General features: G+C 48.6%; 1 protein-coding gene across 7 annotated transcripts in view; it reads left to right on the top strand.

Moving 5' to 3' along the window:
* The window catches only part of Evi5 (ecotropic viral integration site 5), a 146007-nt gene extending 136610 nt beyond the window's left edge, over positions 1-9397 (top strand). For all 7 annotated transcript variants that reach the window (XM_060381099.1, XM_060381098.1, XM_060381100.1 and 4 more), the window contains one exon: positions 5876-9397. In XM_060381099.1, coding sequence (XP_060237082.1) covers positions 5876-6187 — 312 coding nt within the window. In that variant the 3' untranslated portion in view covers positions 6188-9397. The remainder of the gene's footprint in view (positions 1-5875) is intronic.
* The last annotated feature ends 9193 nt before the right edge of the window (positions 9398-18590 follow it).

Raw genomic sequence — 18590 nt, 5'->3', positions numbered from 1 at the left:
CTATCTTACCTCCTTTACCAATTGACAGATGGTTGAGGTTTCTATGCTTACGGAGAAATCCTGAGTTCTGATCTGTTGTTGGTGCAAGGCTAAGTTTCACTGATTTTTTAAAGTTGTGTCAAGTGTGTTCATTGTTGTACTTATATCCATTCTTGTTCTTACTTTTGCTCTGTTTCTTAATGCACAACATGATGAAGTAGGCCGCACCAGGTAAGAGTCAGTGCCCCGGGGACCCCATGTTAGTGTTTCACCTGTCTCGTTGCTGATGTTTTCATCTAACGTGTAACAGGGTGGCATGAATGTGGGCAGGGCCTTTCCATAGGCCCACCAGCTTTTTAATGTAGTTCATGTCTCACTGAATCGGGATGTTGAATTATTGAACTCATTGTAAAGTCATCCATGCAGTATAAGGAGTAAAGAGAGATAAGTACGAGCTCGGCAGCCAGCACTCCATGTTTGTCTGGAGTGCTTTCTGAGCATCAGGCCTCTCTGTTCTCAGCCCTGCACAAGGCCCTGTGTTCAGTCCCCAGGGACTGAGTGCGTTACTGAAGCTTTGGCTTTTGTTTAGGCAGGGTCTGTCTCTGTTGCCAGCTCGGATTACAGGCTGTGCCACTGCACTTGGCTAGTAAGCAGGTTGGTTTGTTATTTTGTTAGTTGGGATGCATGTGAGCAGCAGCTCTTCTGGTTTTATCACTGTCAAGGATCAAGTTACCAGTGAGTTTTGAAGCATTTTTGAGTATGTGGGTTTTTTATATACTTTTTTGTGTATGACTATTTTGCCTGCACACACACACACGCACACACACACACTATGTGTATATCTCATGCTTATGGAGGTCAGAGGAGGGTGTTGTGTCTTCTGAAACTGAAGGTACAAATGGTTGTGAGCCACCATGTGGGTGCTGGGAACCACCCAGGCCCTCTGCAAGAGCAGCCAGTGTTCTTACGCACTGAGCCATCTCCCCAGCCCCTCTACTTTCCTTCTTGAGACAGGGTCTATCATGGAGCACGGAGCTCAGTGACTCCACTGAACCAGCTGTCCCGTGAGCTCCAAGAGCCCCCTGTCCTCGCCCTCCCCTCGTGTGGAGCTGTAACTGCTCTCTCTCCAGCACAGCCAGCCTTTAATGCAGTCACAGCCTCACCCTCGGGCAGCCCTCGGGGCTGTTAGGAAAGGGTGAGCCAGGCCTGGTGGTGTGGCATTGCCTGAGTTTCAGCAGCTGAGAAGAGGGGGAGGAAGGCTTTAAGGTTGTCTTCAGCTGCAGGCAATCGTCAGCCGAAGTACTATGGAATCACTTGGATCACCAGCCTGGCCAACATTAAGGCAGACCAGAAGCGAACCTTCGAAGCAGTGCTGAGGGCGTGAACTCTCACCACCTTTCTGGCCCATGGCTTAAACATAGAAATCAAAGTTCTTCAGAACAGTGTGACCCTGGGTGCTGGATTTCATGCTTCTCGATACACGCCTTACAGAACTGACGAGGACACTGAGAGCTGTGTGCTCTCAGTACACAGTGGCTCCTCGGAGGGTCGTGTGTTGGGAGGATTGGCTAAGCAGATTGTGGTGCAGTCCTGAAGGTACCACCGACTGTGGAGGAGGGTGAGGCTAAGAAAGGTGGGCGCAGGGCGTTGGGAAGCGCAGTGGGCAGGCAGCTTTCCTGGAAAGTAAGGGTGTGCTTATTTCAAGACAGGATAAGACGTAGCATTTGTCTCAGGAATGAGTTCTTTTCTAACTTGTCTTTAGTTACATGTTGTTTATATAGCAAGTTTGTAATCAGTCAGCGCCGATGCAGGCACTGGGGCAGGTGTCAGCCCAGAATGAAATGACTACAAGCACATGGCTGTGAAGCTGTGGAGTCTCTTTTCCCCAGATCCCGTCAGTCTTCGGTGTCCCTTTTGTCCTGCTTCTCTTAGATGCTGAATTTACATCTCCGGTATACTTGACTGGTCCAGTTTTAGCCTGAGGAGTAAGCACAGGTTCAAGCCAGACAAGCTCCCACCCAACCAAGAAGCAGCCTAGAGTTGACACCCACGTGCAAAGGAAAACTTAGATTTCTCCCCTGGACCCTCACTGGGTATACGAGCCACAGCTAATCACACGTAACCATGCTGACAAAAGGACGGACGGCACACGTGAACTCAGTGACATTTTTGTAGACTTTGTCTTATGTGCTGTGTTTGGGCTTTTTTTGTCTTAGTGGTCTTTTGCTTATTATGGGTTCTGATTTTGTATTTTTATAGGGGTGTGTGTGTGTGTGTGTTGTGCTTTCTCTTTTAAAAACACGCAATTCTGGTTTGTTTGCTTTTCTGTTGCCTGTTTTCTAGAGAAAGAGGAAATGGACTGGGTGAGTGGGAAGGTTCTGGGAGAAGTTGGGGGAGGGGAACCGTGATCATAAAATGTTGTATAAAAATTATTTTCAACTTAAGAAAAGACTGAAGAATGAAAAACGATAGGAAATTGAGTTGGGTGTGTTGGCCTTGACCTTTGCAGGATAAGCTACCTGAGACGCTTTTGGGGTATCTCAGGACTCTAGAAGAGGGTTCTGGTCACCGTTGCTCTATTTCCATAGCAAATCTTCCTCACTCTCTCTCCCTCCTTCTCTCCTCTCTCCCTCTTTCTCCCCCAGCTTCTTAGTGAATCCTAGAAGTACTTTAGAACACATCAGGAACTTTAAAACCTATGTCTGATTTCACCAGGAGTGTTATAATTAAGGAATTTTTGTTGGGTGGTATTACAAGGATGTTTGTATTCTATTTATCCAAGAATTAATAAAGGCAGTGAGCCTCCAAATAGTTTGTTTAAATTAGCTATACTTTCCAAGACAGATGTCCTGACTCAGCCTGTAAATCTCAGCACTTGGGTGGCTAAGGCACAAAGGACACAAGTTCAAGACCACCTGAGCGCCATAGGCAATAGTTTTCATCAATTGTTGTTAATCCCTGATTGGTCCAGAAGACCATCTGCTAAGACCAGAAACACAAAGGGAGACATCGCCTGAATGAGCAGTGTTTCTCTTCAGATATGCATCACATTTATGCCCAAGCCTTCCCTGTGTCCCCAAAGGAGACAGCTAGTTTAAGTAGAGTGCTCCTGGGACCCTCCTCCAGGGGATGAATTGGCTCATAACCTGCCTGTTCACTGCAAGATGGCATTCACTGGGGTGTCAGCCAAGACAAGGCGCTCCCTGTTTGGAAGCTAAAAGTCCTGACATTGAGTTTTTTCTCCTCATTGGCGCAGCCCCATTTGGTTTGAACAGAGGGTGTGCCACAGTGGCACTCATTTTCATTCATTCTCTGTCACTCAAGATTAAACCCAAGGCAAGCATTCTGCGTCATCTTCAGGTCTCTACAGCCATTCTCACACTTAAATATATCAGACAAAAGAAAGCAAAGATTCCAGGATTTCGGTTCATTAGATGGGAGGGATCTTCTTTTCTAACAGGCACTGAAGATGTTTCTTGGGAAGAGTGATGATGGTCTTTTAAAATAGAATTAGATCTTGAGAACCTGGTAAGGAGAGTCACAAATGCTGTTTACAGCAGAAAGCCAGGCCCTCTCTGCTGCAGAAGTCTGGACACTTCGGGTACCTTTGCCCACAGACAGCCCCTTTGAAATCATGCTCATGCCTTGAGATTCCCTGCCCAGGTGCCCGCTCAGTGCCATGTAGGCCTTCCTCTTCGTAAGCCACTGTGCCCCAGTGTGCCCTTTGTAGGCAAAGCTAGGGAAGGAGTGGCTTCAGTCTTACCACATCACCCCCCACCTTCCTTTGTTTCTTACACAATCAAAAAATTCCTCTGCTTTGTTCTGTCAGCGGTTCTCAGGGAGGCGTTAGGCATCACCCCTTGTGTTGAGAAACTGAGTCCTCAACCCGCAGTTAATTCTCTGTAGTTACAGCATCCGATAAAGGCTACACTGTCTCAACTCTAGGACATTTTGTTAGAGCAGAGGAGAACCACGGTTTTCCAAACAATTGCCAAGTTGTGGTTCTGCCATGCCCCTCCTCTGTAACAGCCAGGAAGAAGGAAGGCATGTGTTCCACAATATTACCTCAGAAGGACTGGGGAAGAAAAGAGAAAGGAAGAGATTAACTGAACTCGACAGGCAGAGCTATAAATCATGTGTTGCAATCTGGCGGGGGTTGGGGGGGAAGCTGCACCAGAGCCCGGGGCTGGAATAAAGCTCTGGGTCTCGAGACCCCGAGAAGTTATTGCCCTCTTGTTCACGATCCGTGCTCAGTTGTGGTGCTCAGAGAGGCTACATGTTAACTCTGGTGTCACTGTCCCTCAGTCTAATCCAGGGCAGGGCAGAAGGACGGCTCAGCCAGACACCTGTCCTCAGCTGAGGACCCCTCCTTCTGCGCTGTCTTCACATCTTCCTGGAAGTCTTGTCAGGAAGCTGGGAGGCAGCGTGGCAAGGCTACAATGGCCTTTCTCTCTGAACCGTTAGTTTTGAAAGTGTTTGTAACATTTCCTGCCTATTTCGCATAGCCTTTATCTCAAGATTTGAAAGCTAGCTACTAGGAGTTTGTTGCTGAGAACAAGGATAAAGGTTGATGAGGGTAGGAGCATGAAGTGTCTCTTACATGCTGTTTAATCCTCAAGATAATTGGTGGCTAATTAATTGTTCTTTGCTGTTTTAATTCTGCATTTTTATAGGGGAATCAGACACAGTATACAGGACAAATGAAAGTAAAAAATATCGTTATATTTGCAGTATAAATTCCCGAGGGCAGGATTAGTATCTAATACTGGGGTAAGAGAGTTGGTGCCATGGTGGTGAGTGTGGGGCTTTGATGGAATTTAAGCAGCGGCAGCTCGGGCTCTGCGAGCAGCAGCCGCCAACTCTGGGAGAGGTGCTTTTGGAGAATGTACTTGATGGGAGAGATAGCAGTTGTTAGCTGCAGGATGGCCTTTGCCTTCTCAGCCTCCCTATATGAGACTGGCCCTGGAAATCTCTAGGGAGAGAACCAAAATCTGGTTGCCAAAAAAAAAAAAAAAAAAGGAAGGGAAAAGTATTAACCCCCTTGAAAGAAGTCAGCTGTCTTCCTGAATTACAGATAGAAAGCAGAGGTGACACACACGCTGGGCGAGGCGCCTGGATTTGAGTGTTAGCGTGTGGTGGCCTTTGGAGCTGGAGGCTGTCTCCTGTGTTTCACGCTGGCCTTGAACTTCTCACGTAGTTGAGAGTAGCATTAAATTCCTGCCTCCACCTCCCAGTGCTTAGATTACAGGGGTGGCCTGCCTGGTTTATGCAGTGTGGGGTACAACACAGAGCTGTGTGTGTGCCAGCGAACGCTCAACCAGCTGAGCCCTACCCCAGCTCCAAGACCCAAAACTTTAGCCATTTCTGAACCATGTTTATCATTTATAGAAATATGGTGACATCTTTCAAGATGGTGTGTGACATAAGTGGTCTCTAAGTTCGTACCTCCTAGAAATGCAGCTGATATTTGCAGGTGAAGTGGTAGACTGTCTGTGACTCCCCTCAGAATATCCCAGGGACAAGGGTGCAGACAGACAGACATCTATGGTGTGTGTCAAAATCAGGCGATGCATACACGGGTGCACACTGTCTTTGGCACAGTAAAGTTTGAGTTGAAATTGAAACTCCGTTAGCTGTAAAATCTGAGCAGTTCCTCTCATGTTTCCATTTCCTAATCTGTAGGATGAGAATAGTAAATCTACATAAGACGGTTGGAGTCAGTTAGCATGAGTTAGGTCCCATTACATAACACAGAAAGCGTTCAAAAACCATATGTCTGTGAGTTAAAGAGAGCAGGGCATTGTCTTCCTTGAGTATAAGTTATCTGCTTTTTCACGGGACAGTCGAGTGTGCTTCGGTCTGAGTACATCAGTAACCTGGATTTTGTTCTCAACAGCTCAGGTGCCTGAAAGGCCAGCGGAGCTTCTCCCGCCAGCCACCTTTTGATGGCGTCCACATCGTCAGCCACTTACTGGGAGATGATGATTCGTTCCACTCCTCGGACGAAGACTTTATAGACAGTCCCTTACAGGAACGTGGAATTGCTTTCCCCGTGCACGGGAAGTCTGGCCCCGTGTCCCTGAATCCCGGCTTGGCAGACGACAGTGAGAGCGAAGCAGAAGATGGTGTGCTGGGAATTCAAGGGGGTGACCGAGAGGGTCCCGAGGAGCAGCCCCCACAAAGAGAGTCCTACTCAACCACCGTGTGACCGGCACTGTGGCAGCCTGAGGCCCTGAGGGCAGCAGTGTCCCGGGAGGCGAGTTGGGGTCACTCCAGTGTCCTGTGTACCTGTGTGTACGCACACTCGTGTGTTTCAGTCTCGTCTGACTGTCTTTGCCAAATGTTCACTGAGTTTCCATTGCCACAGGAGACTGAACTGTGCTAATTGGTAAATGGGGTTCTAACAGTATTACAGAATATTAGTTTTTCCTAGTTAGAAAATACTGCTATGTCTAAATGTGAGAACCATTTAAAAATTCAGGACAGTGGGAAATTGGATTTTCTTTACACGAAACTGTTCTTGTGCAATATTCTATGCTCATTGAACAAACTGTACATTTGTGTTTATCAGTTTGTTTCCGAGGGAGCCGTCTCTAGACAAATCGACCAAAACATTGGTGTGATTTAACTTGTGTGCGGAGGATATTTGTTTCTTCACTAAATTGCAGCTTTGTTAGTGGGCCTTTGAAGACTGTCAAGTACAAACACCTTTTTTTCCTCTGTATAATTCCTAAGCACAGAGTCATTGTGTGCTCTGAAAGGTTTTTGTTTTTGTTTTAAGTTGACTGTGTGTCGCACTTGTGTGTGTCACGGAACAGAAGCAGGCACAGGCACACTGTTTGTACATATGTATTAACCTCCGCCCCCAGCATTGCGCGTCCTGTTACATGGGTAGCAGATGCTGACAGTGGCGGCTTTCAGCATTCTAACAGGACTTCTGTAAATAACACGTTAAGAGAAGACTAAGTACAAACCAGACACTACTGTTTTAGCAGCTGTAGCCACTTGCTCAGCAGTCCGCGCTAGCAGGCTCATAACTGGGCGCTGTTCAAACACTACTGCTCAAGTCCTTCACTCATCTTTAACTGATAAAACTTTTTATGCTAATCTACTTAATAGAATTTAGCACTAGGATAAGGTCCAAGATACAAGCAAATAATATCTGAAAAAAAAATCTGTGAGATTGTATTTAAGTTCTCTAGTTTCTAATCAACAGGTAAAGCCATAAGAAACCTTTATTCCTAGTCATTCCCTGGTGTTTAGACTTTCTCTGGAAAGCTGAATGCCTATTGTTTGTGAATTGAGAGATGATGCCTGTGGGAAGGCCGCAGGCCTGTGCTGGCCAGATGCTTCCCACCCTCATTTTTGCTAGCAGTTTATGAAAGGAAGAGCCATAGTGGAAAATAGAATTCCGTGTATAAAAGTACATTTTTGCACAGAATATTGCATACATAAAAATATTTTATGAAATGGAGTAGAAGAAGCAAAAGTAGTTTTCTTTCTCCAACTATGTAACGCCTTATGCTGCATTGTGGGCGAGGCTTTCCCAGCAAGACTGTCCTAGCTGCTCTCTTGCCTGACAGACGACATTGGAAAACGCCTGTGTCCAGAGCACCCACCAAACTCTAGTATGTAATTTACCTGTGATCATAAGCTAGTTATTTAAGGTATTCAGAGCTCTCCAGGCTCTTCAAAAGCTCTCGCTGACATTTTCAGCTCCCTGCCCTCTGGCAGTGTTAGTTCTGTGAGTTTCTGCTGCAGAGATAGGCGTGAGCATTGCAGCCGAGTCTTGGTCAGGGGCCAGGGTCCTGCTCTTGGGCTTGAGGGCGCTGCCAGGGTCCGTCCCTCAGGGGGTTCTCTGTGGTTCTGTGCTGACAGTTGCGCAGTGAGGTGGGAGGCCTGTCGCCCTGTTATTTTTTTAGCCCCTCCTCGGGAAACCTGTTTGGAAAATATTGTTTGGAAACCTGTTTGCCTGCTGTGCCCAAGGCCCCGTGTTCAAGCCCAGCACCAACAGCAGACAGACAGTGCGGAGCTTCCTACCAGCCCTGCTGGTTTGGATTAGGGGTGAAGCAGCTCTGCAAATTAAAGCTCCGTTCACTGATGCTCTTGTGATTTCCAGTGGAGTGCTAGCAGCAGCAGCTCTCCAAGGCCTTGGAGTCAAGTGGGGTGCAGTGGTGCAAACCTCATTCATTCCCTGCTACTCAGGAAGCAGAGGCAGGAAGCATGCTTGAGGACAGGACCAGCCTGGATGGCATAGTAAGATTTTTGTCTCAAAAAAATGTTTTATTTCACATACCACTGAGAAAGATGTAAAGTCTTTCTGGCCATACTGTGCCCCAGTCTGACTCCGTTTCATTCAAATTAATGTAAGAATATTGTGAAGACTCTGAAGCCTGGACTGTGCTGCTGGTGGATTTCATTTCATCTAATATTTTTGTGTCTTTCGAATGGTGCCTACTCACACACTTAGACTTGAAGGTGTGCCAGGGGCGTGATGGAGACGGTGACAGATGATAGAAAGCCTTGCTCTCTGGGCAGAGCAAGCACCTTGATATGCTTACCACCCAGGCACTAGGCTCAGGAAGGCGCGTCGGCAGACTCCCCAGGGCCTTACACACAGCGGGCAAGCTCTCTACTGCTAAGCCACACGGCCAGTGCATGCATGTTCTGTGTGGAAAAGAGGCCAAAGAGATCGTTTCATTCAACTTTTACTCTGGTTTTTGTTGTTTGAGTTTTTTGTTTTTATTTTGGCTAGTTGGCAGCCACTCAGCATTTGCTGATTGATTGAAACGTCGTATTTCATCTAACTGGCCACTTACGATGAAAGAAAAAAAGCCTTTTCCAGCCCTGAACACAATGCAGCTTGTTAATTTCCAGGCAGTGCCTTTGATTGAAAATAATGTCTACTGCTTTTGAAGTATGTTATTCCTGGCGTCATAAGAAGTCATTTGGTTCCTCAGTCACCATTTGCATAATGTAATGTCATATTCACCTTTTTAAAAATTAAGAATATCAATTATTTTGGTAAACTTCATGGCCAGTGTGGTTATTGCACCAAGACATCAAATGGCCAGCGTGTAGCCTCAGTAACTTACTAAAGCGATGAGTTTTACCTTGAAAGTTTTTGCTGCTCTAGATTAGCAAACAATTTTTAATTTCTTTTTAATTCTGAAATTAATTAAAATTATTTCTCATTGAAAGTAGGGTAGATGCTATTTAAAATCCAACTTTTTCCATTACATCTAAGACTCTATACACCTCTTCAGTCCAGAGAAGCGTTGACACAGTGAAACATTAGACGTGAAAATTTACAAATGTATTTCGTCATACTGTTGGGTTTTTATTGTAACACTGTATGATAACCTAAAATGTTTACTTGTGCCTTTGCTTTAAATAATTAAAGTTTCTTGTTTTACAAGACTTTGTTTCTTTCAATTATTAACTGTAAGAGGGAAGGGGCCACAGAGTCCTGGGGATGAGTGTCGCGGCTGAGGTGTGCACTCCCCCCGTGGGCTTGTTGCCTGCTCTGTGTGCACCGTGCCAAGCAACCTAGATGGGACTGGCACCCAGAAGTTAGTCTCCGTCTCAGACATCCAGATACCCAGACCTCCCAGCACGTGGTGTTACGTCTCAGCGGCAGTATTTTTCTCACAGGTCAGTGAAGGCGTTATCAGTGACTGTTAGCACGCTCAGGTACGTGTGATTTAGATAGCGCTGGGAGGCTGCAGCTGATTCAGAAGCAGCAGCTCCGCTTGACGGAGACACGTGACAGGAACAGAGTTCTCAGCCAGGCTTGTCTACCTTGGAACTGTTCGCTTTGGATTCCAGTCTTTGATGGGATCCAAAGCGTCTTCCCGATAGATGCCAGCAGCACCCATGCCTTCAGCTGAGGCGAAATGTCTCCAGGTGTGGGCAGAGGAGGAAGCCCTGGGCCTGAAGTCCCAAGTGAGTGTGCTGTTGACGTGGGCACACACTTACCAAGGACCCCAAAGCTTCAGGCCCACGACGTCTTCCTCTGTAGTGTGAGGCTCAGAGAAATGGCGAGATCTTCCTCTGCTTTTTAAGTGTATACAGGAAATAGCCACCATGGCTCTGTCCCCTCCGTGTTGATGGAAACCTCTGCAGAGACCGTGCTACCAAGACTAGCTAACTCTGTTCGCTTGACCGTCTGGATGGCATAGACCTTCATCTGAAGGCGGCAGCCCCTCCCCCCCTCCCCCGTTCCGCCCTGTGCACCAGCGCTGCCTCTCCAGCTGTAGATGATAAACGTGCTGAGGCTTCTTCAGAGCGCAGTCCATCTGGCCCCAGCTTGTCTGTGTTGGTCTTTTTCATTTCCTCACCACTCCAGTCAGCTCTGTCCCTGGAGCTATGCAAAGATGTGTCGTCCAGACATTGTGACAAAGAGGACAGAATGAAAGTCACTCCAAACTTAGAAATTTACAAGAACATGAAGAAAGTCAATAGAGTCAAATATAAGAACATATGTACCCCTCGGAGATACAGGGAAAATTAGAATCTATTTCTAGCAGTCATTTGGAAAAGGGGACCATGAACTGCAGTGGACACCATTTCTGTTAGGATGGCTATCTGCTGGCGCACCTTTTTAAAAAAACTTTTATTTGCGTTTCTTTTATCTTTTTCTCCCTTCTCCACCCCAATCCCTTCCAACACCCCAACACCAGGTAGGAGAAAGGTTAGTGGGAGAGGGGGCACAATTCTGTTAGCTGCTTCCTGCTGGTCAGGGTCGTCGGGTTCCTTGGAGCCCGTCCAGTCCTCACTTCAGGAGATCTCCATCTTCTCGTCTCACAACAGCAACCAGGAGCAGCAAGGGGGAAGCAGAATCAGCCTTGTTCTTTCTCTTCTCTACACTCTCTGGGCTCTGGCATTTGTTCTCTCTCCAGAGTCCTCAGATTTAAACTGTCTGCAGCTGGCAAAGAGCTCCTCTCAGAGCCCACATGAGGCAAATAGTCTGCTGCTGTGACCATCTGAATCAGCCCCACATCCCACACCTGGGACCCAAACAAAAACAGGTTTACATCCACAACAGTTATCCAAAACAAAAAATAGGCATGGAGGCATGTCCCTGCCCCAACTGTTAGGGTTCTGAGGCAGGAGGATTGTTGCAGCCCAGAAATTTGAGCTACACCTGGATAACCTCATCAAACCGCATCTTGGAAAAGAAAAAGATAAAAGGGGAAATAACTAAAAGGCTGGCGGTGGAGAGTGCTGGCGCGACTGCGTGGGACAGCTCAGCGCTTTTGAAAAGAGTTAATGTCCCTGTGCAACCTCTCAATTCTAGAGAGATGCTTGAAGCAGGGCTCAGGTGCTATACCCCAGTGTCCACAGCGGGAACCCCTGTCCATCAAGAGCTGAGCGGAGGTTGGTGCTTAGGTTTTGTGTTGTTCGGACCTGGCCAAAATGCTAGAAGAATGGGTGTGCACATGCGTACATGTGCAGGCATGTGCATGCACAGGGGTTGGGCCTTCTGCATGTCATTCACCTTATTCCCTTTGCACACCATCTCATTGCAGCTGGCTCCTCGGGGAGGCCCCATCTCTGGCCTTCGGGTCAGAAGGCCCACGCCAGTACCTCCTATCCGACATATCCCCACCAGAGCCCACAAGGCTGGCTCCTGCCTCCTTCAGGACCCTGCTTGGTGTCACCTCCAGGTGCCCTCTCTGGGCCTTTGCTCAGCTTCCACTTTTTTATATTTGTTGGAGGGCTCGTGCCCAGAACCCATGTGGAGGTCAGAGGGCAGCCTGCAGGAATTGGTCATGCCCTTCCATGTTCCGGGTCCCAGGTACTGAAGTTGAGTCCTCAGTTAGCAGCAAGCACCTCCCACTGGGCCATCTCACCAGCCCCCAGCTTCCCCTTTCTCTGCAATACTGGTGACCTGCGCCTCTCACCCGTCCTCCATTTATTGACTCTTCGCACGTTAAATGCCAACAATGTCCCTTCCTCCTGTCCCTAAGGCTCATACACACAGTGCCTTGAAACCTTTTCTGGATGGAGAAATGCTGGAGTAGTTCATTCTACCTGAGTTTCTAGGAGAATGAAATGGTGAAATGGAAAACCCAGTGGTGGAAAGCAGCTGGCCTACCTGTGGGCATTTGATCACTGGACACTGCCAAGCCGCTGAGGAGTTGGAGGTAGGCCAGGCTGCTGTCGCTGGAGGACGGGGAACCAGAGGTGTGCTTGTCAGGAAACCCTGCAGAGCTCCAGGATGGCGGCTGCTTAGCCCTCAGGCTGGGCTGTACCTCTGTGTGGCTCTTGCCCAGTATGTGAGGAACTGTTTGGGAAGGACCAGGAGGGGTGGCCTCATCGGAGGAGGTGTGTCACTGGGCTCTGAGCTTTCAAAAGACTCACCTTCACAATTGGCTCTCTCCATCAAAGCGCGGTTCCGGTGTAAATGCTCAGGTGCTGCTCCAGCACAGTGCTTGCCTGCTGCCCAGCTCCCCACCATGGTGGTCTCGGCCTCACGCTCTAAAAGCGTGAGCCCCCAAGTTAAGTGCACTCTTGGTCTTGGTGGTTTGTCATGGCAATAGAAAAGTAACTAAGCCATATTCCAGGCACCCCAGAGAGCAAGTGTGCTAGCACAGTCTGGACTCGTCACTGCGGAGGATCACAAGTTCAAGGTCATCCTCTGCTACAAGGCAAGTTCAAGACCAGTCTAAGCTACATGAGAGTGTCTCAAAAGCAACAAAATACCCAGCAGCTTAGAGGGGACCTCTTCTGAATGTACCCCAGCTGCAGCTACACGCTGTCTGTTCATGCCTGTGACATACTTTGTAGCTGTCAACGTCACCTGGTGAGGTCTGTGGCTGTTTTCCACAGCTTTGGAAGCAGAGCCTCATGCAGTGTGCCCCGAGGGCGGAGCTCGGGTCAGAGAGCCTTCCTCAGAGCCCTCAGAGAAGCCGCTGCAGCCGCCCTCACCCCACGCGGCCACGGACAGCCGCTTCTTCAGAGTCCATGTGCACCACAGGAGAGTGGAAAGATGCTGGCTGACTTGAAAGATGTTTCTCTGAGTTGTTTTACAGGAAGTGTGTTCTGTACACACGAGAGGCTGTGGGTCTCCAGGCACGGTGGCAGTTGAATGCACCTGGGAGCTGCCAACTGCCCGATGCTGCCACTGTGGGCAGGCCAGGCGGGCAGCCAGTCAGCGCTGTGCCTGGAGCCTCGTCTGCTCCCTCCGGGCAGGCTGTCTGGCCCTTGTGCTGTGGGCCTGCAGTCAGCCTCCAGGTACACCCAGGGCCTGCCCTAGCCAGCCTAAATCTTCCTTGTGGGGAGAAAAGAGGGCACTCCATTCCCCGTTGAGCTGTTTCACCTTCCTGGAAATCTAGTCTGGGGCTAGACCACGCTAAGTGTGCTGAGCTCTGGCTTGGAGTCATGGCAAGCAGAGTTCGTACCTGGCAGAGTTCGGTTCATAGCACCAATCAGCGAGGCCTGGTGGTGTGTCCCTGTAATTCCAGCACCTAGAGGCGGACACAGAAGGATCAGAAACTCAAGGCCATCCTTGGCTACATACTGGGTTTGAGGCCAGCCTGGGCTACATGAGACCCTTTCTCAAAAGAGCGAAAACAAAAAACAAAAAAAAAAAAAACCAGTTTTTAAAAGGCCTTGAAGAATGAGATGTTCACCGTGCATCTGACACCAGCCGCTCCGGTGCACAGCCTCACCCTCCGGGCCATGGCTGCCTCTGTCTCCGGGCTCAGCCCAGCTTGGCCGAGCGCTGTCACAACTGCTCAGGTGAGGCGGAGGAAACCGTCAGGCACGAGGACAGGAAGCATAGATTTTACAACGGAGAAGCTGATGCTGGTCCTCAGCACCCAGTCAGTGCAGAGGCTCAAGCCAGGTCCTACTTGCTTCCCTCATCTGTATGTGAGTGCATGTGTGTGCTTCACTAATTTCTCTAAAATAGGGGTTGTTTATTTGTGGGTCAAATCTGCCTGTTCCTCCCCAAATGCCCTTTGGTGAGAGTAGAGACAAAGCCCAAACCACCCAGCAGAGCCCAAATGGCTGGGCAGGAAGGAAGCCCAGCACACACACGCACACGCACACGCACGTGCACGCACGGGCACACATTTGCATGGGCACACACACACACACACACACACACATGCACACACGCGCGCGCACACACACATACACTAGTGCTGTCCGTAAGTGGGTAGGTGTGAGGACATTCGCTGGAGCTTGGGAAGCCTAGCAGGCCAGAGCCCCTTCCCCAGGAGCCAGCAACTGCCCAGAGCTCCTCAGCAGGGGGTAGAGCCTCGAGAGCCCCTCCCCAGCCGTGCTAGGATTCTGACTGGCTCCCGCCCTTCCCCCAACTCCCCTGCAGGCTGCCACAGGGGCTGTGAGCTCAAGGCTGGTCACACACAGAGGACCCTGTTGCCTGGTGAAAAGTAACAAAAGCAGCAGTGCTGTGGGCATCACAGGACTTACTTTGGAAAATGCTGCAGAAAATGCTGATAGCCAAACCTGTAGTGGCAGTGTTGGTGTCTTTAAAACTCAGTTATGCACACGTGCTTTTGTCTTAATCCCAGGTGTGGGGTGGGGCGCTGGTTCAGACTGTCCACAGCAGCAGACTGTGCCTCCGGTGGGCTCTGAGAGGGGCATGATCTTCACCAGCTGCAGACAGTTTAATTCTGAGGAATCTGGGAAGGGAATAAACGCCAGAGCCCGTGGAGAGAGGGGGCGCAGGAGAGACAGAAGGATGCTCCTGCTTCCCCCTGGTGCTCCTGCTGCTGTTGCTGCAGTGTGACGAGAAGCAGGAGATCTGTTGAAAAGAAGACTGGACTTGGCCCAGGGAATGCCACGACCCTGACCAGCAGGAAGTGGCTAAAGAGAACTCTGCCCCTCTCCCCACTGACCTTCTCTCCTAGCTGGTGTTAGAAGGAATTGGGGTGGAGAGGAGTAGTAGAGTCGGAAGAAACCCAAACAAAGCAGATAAAAGAGTCCAGCAGCACAAACCAGCATGGTACTGCTACAGACAGGAGGCCGAGGAGCTGGAAGAGGGTGTGATGTCAGCCCTCAGCTCAGTAGCTGCCTTGCACAAAGAAGCCAAAAGCTCATGTAAGAGAGATGGCCAGGGATGGAGAGAAGACTCCGGGGTCAAAGGGCACTTGCAGTCCTTACAGAGGCCCTGGCTTCGGTTCCCAGCACCCACACCGTGGTTTACATCTATCTGTGAGCACCTATGTGTATACACATGCAGGCAATCTACAAAAGAAGGAGAGGTTGAAGAAGGAAGGGAGGAGAGAGAGGGAGGGAGAGGAAGGGAGAGAGGGAGGAGAGAGAGGGAGGGAGAGGAAGGGAGGGAGGAGAGAGAGGGAGGGAAAGGGAGGGAGAGAGGGAGGGAGAGGAAGGGAGAGAGGGAGGAGAGAGAGGGAGGGAAAGGGAGGGAGAGAGGGAGGAGAGAGAGGGAGGGAGAGGAAGGGAGAGAGGGGGAAGAGAGAGGGAGGGAGAGGAAGGGAGAGAGGGAGGAGAGGGAGGGAGAGGAAGGGAGAGAGGGAGGAGAGAGAGGGAGGGAAAGGGAGGGAGAGAGGGAGGAGAGAGAGGGAGGGAGAGGAAGGGAGAGAGGGGGAAGAGAGAGGGAGGGAGAGGAAGGGAGAGAGGGAGGAGAGAGAGGGAGGGAAAGGGAGGGAGAGAGGGAGGAGAGAGAGGGAGGGAGAGGAAGGGAGAGAGGGGGAAGAGAGAGGGAGGGAGAGGAAGGGAGAGAGGGAGGAGAGGGAGGGAGAGGAAGGGAGAGAGGGAGGAGAGAGAGAGAGGGAGAGGAAGGGAGAGAGGGAGGAGAAATGGCCTCTAACTCACTGCACCTCACAGTCCATATCCAAATATGCGGATGGCTGACATTAGAACCTGTGGCTCACTCTGGACCAAGCTCAACTCTGAATGGATTAAAGACCTTAACAAACAGAATAAAGTACACAGAAGGATTTTAAGAGGCTGGTATTGGCAACAACTTGCTGAATAAGACCCTAGGACCTCAGGAAGTAATTGCCAGAAATGGCAGGTGAGTGGCCCTACAGGAAGGGAAGTGCTTGCCAGAGAGAGACCCTGCCAGTCTTTTATCTGACCGGATTAATATCCAGAATTAAAAACTAACCAATCAAACAGCAAAAGAACAAATAATCAAGAATGACAAATGAACAGGTAGCTCACAAATGGTCAGAGACTGCATGGAAAAATGTTCAACCTCTTTAATGCCAAGAGAAACGCAAAACAAAGCTCCACTGAACTACTCTTCCACACTAGTCACAGTGGCTGTTACAAACCAACAAACACACACACACACACACACACACACACACACACTGGCAAGAATACAAGGCCTGGGGACACTTCCAGACATTGGTCAGATTATGAATGATTTATCCACCATGGAATTCAGTATGGAGAAGCCCAAAATACCCAAACGAAGTCCCCTTAGGATCCGTCATGTGGCAGAGACCCTGCACCCGGGGCCTATTGGTCAACAGCCACAGTAGCCAAGTCGTCCATCAATGAGTAAAGAGAATGGGTTATAATTTACCATGAAATATTAGTCTTGAAGAATAAAACTCATCAGCAGAGAGATGGAAGGAATGGCAGATGATTACAATAATCAAAGAAAGCTAGACTCATGAGACAAAAGGCATGTTTTCCTTCATATGTAGAATTAGGACCCGAGAGTAGAAGGGAAATGATTTGGGAAGAGGAAGGGGACCAATTGAAGGCTAAGAGAGTAAGAGCAACGGCACAGGAATATGATCCAAGTGTATTACATACATGATATATATGTGTCTGAAAATGGCATAATGAGACTCATTATGATGAAAAACTGAATATTTTAAAATTCCACTTTCAGAAAAACACAAGTATACTTTTTATCTTATTAAGCTTTTTTATTTTTATTAATTACAGTTTATTCACTTTGTATCTCCCTGTAGCTCCCTCCCTCCTCTCCTCCTAAGCCTACCCTCCCCCTTCTCCACCCATGCCCCTCCCCCCAGTCCACTGATAAGGGAGGACTTCCTCTCCATCCTTCTGATCTTCGTCTATCAGGTGTCATCAGGAGTAGCTGCATTGTCTTCCTCTGTGGCCTGGTAAGACTGCTCCACCCTAAGCAGGAGGTGATCAAAGACCAGGCCAATCACTTCATGTTAGAGACAGTCCCTCTTCCCCTTACTAGGGAACCCACTTGGACACTGAACTTCCATAGGCTACATCTGTGCCGGGGTTCTAGTTTATCTCCATGCATGGTCCTTGGTTGGAGTATCAGTCGCAGAAAATATCCCTGGGGCCAGATATTTTGGTTCTGTTGCTCTCCTTGTGGAGCTCCCTTCCCGTCCAGGTCTTTCTATTCCTCCTCCCCCCCCCCCCCCCCCCCCCGCTTCTTTCATAAGATCCCCTGCACTCTGCCCTAAGTTTGGCTGAGTCTCAGCATCTGCCTTGATACCCTGCAGGGTAGAGCCTTTCAGAGGCCCTCTGTGGTAGGCTCCTGTCCTGTTCCTTGTTTTTCTCCCTTTTCTGATGTCCATCCTCTTTGCCTTTCTGAGTGAGGATTGAGCATCTTAGCCAGAGTCCTCCTTCTTGATTAGCTTTTTTAGGAGAACAGATTTTAGTATATTTATCCTATATTATATGACTAATATCCACTTATAAGTGAGTATATACTGTGTGTGTCTTTCTGCTTCTGGGATACCTCACTCAACAATCAATAAGTGGGACCTCATGAAACTGAAAAGCTTCTGTAAATCAAAGGACACTGTCATCAGAACAAAACGACAGTCTACAGACTGGGAAAGGATCTTCACCAACCTATATCTGACAGAGGGCTGATATCCAGAATATATAAAGAACTCAAGAGGTTAAACAACAACAAATCAAGCAATCCAATTAAAAAAGTGGGGTACAGAGCTAAACAGAGAATTCTCAATAGAGGAATATCGATTGGCAGAGAAACAAGGAAATGCTCAACATCCTTAGTCATCAGGGAAATGCAAATCAAAACGACCCTGAGATTTCACCTTACACCCACCAGAATAGCTAAGATCAAAAACTCAAGGGATGATGCATGCTGGAGAGGATGTGGAGAAAGGGGAACCCTCCTCTACTGCTGGTGGGAATGTAAACTTGTACAAACACTTTGGAAATCAATCTGGTGCTTTCTCAGACAATTAGGAATAGTGCTACCTCAAGATCCAGCTATACCACTGCTAGGCATATACCCCAAAGATGCTCAAGTACACAACAAGGACATTTGCTCAACCATGTTCATAGCAGCTTTACTTGTAATAGCCAGAAGCTGGAAACAACCCAGATGTCCCTTAACTGAGGAATGGATACAGAAATTGTGGTACATCTACACAATGGAATACTACTCAGCTATTAAAAACAAGGAAATCATGAAATTTGCAGGCAAATGGTGGGAAGCAAGTACACTTTTTAAAAAGTCACAATGGAAAGAGAGAGAAAGAGAAAAACTAACTTTCCAGTAACAATGAAATCACAGCCTGTCACCCAGATGGCCAACTATCCACCACAGTCCCCGTGAGACCCTTCTATGGAGACAGCACTCCAGAGGTCTGCTAGTGTGCACTAAGACAGTGGAAACGGGTCTGTATTTTTTA

The sequence above is a fragment of the Meriones unguiculatus genome, chromosome 3 (assembly GCF_030254825.1).
Source record: "Meriones unguiculatus strain TT.TT164.6M chromosome 3, Bangor_MerUng_6.1, whole genome shotgun sequence".
In the NCBI taxonomy this organism is placed as follows: Eukaryota; Metazoa; Chordata; class Mammalia; order Rodentia; family Muridae; genus Meriones; species Meriones unguiculatus.
The sequence above is the reverse complement of the archived record's forward strand: the minus strand, read 5'-3'. Positions and strand labels throughout refer to the sequence as shown.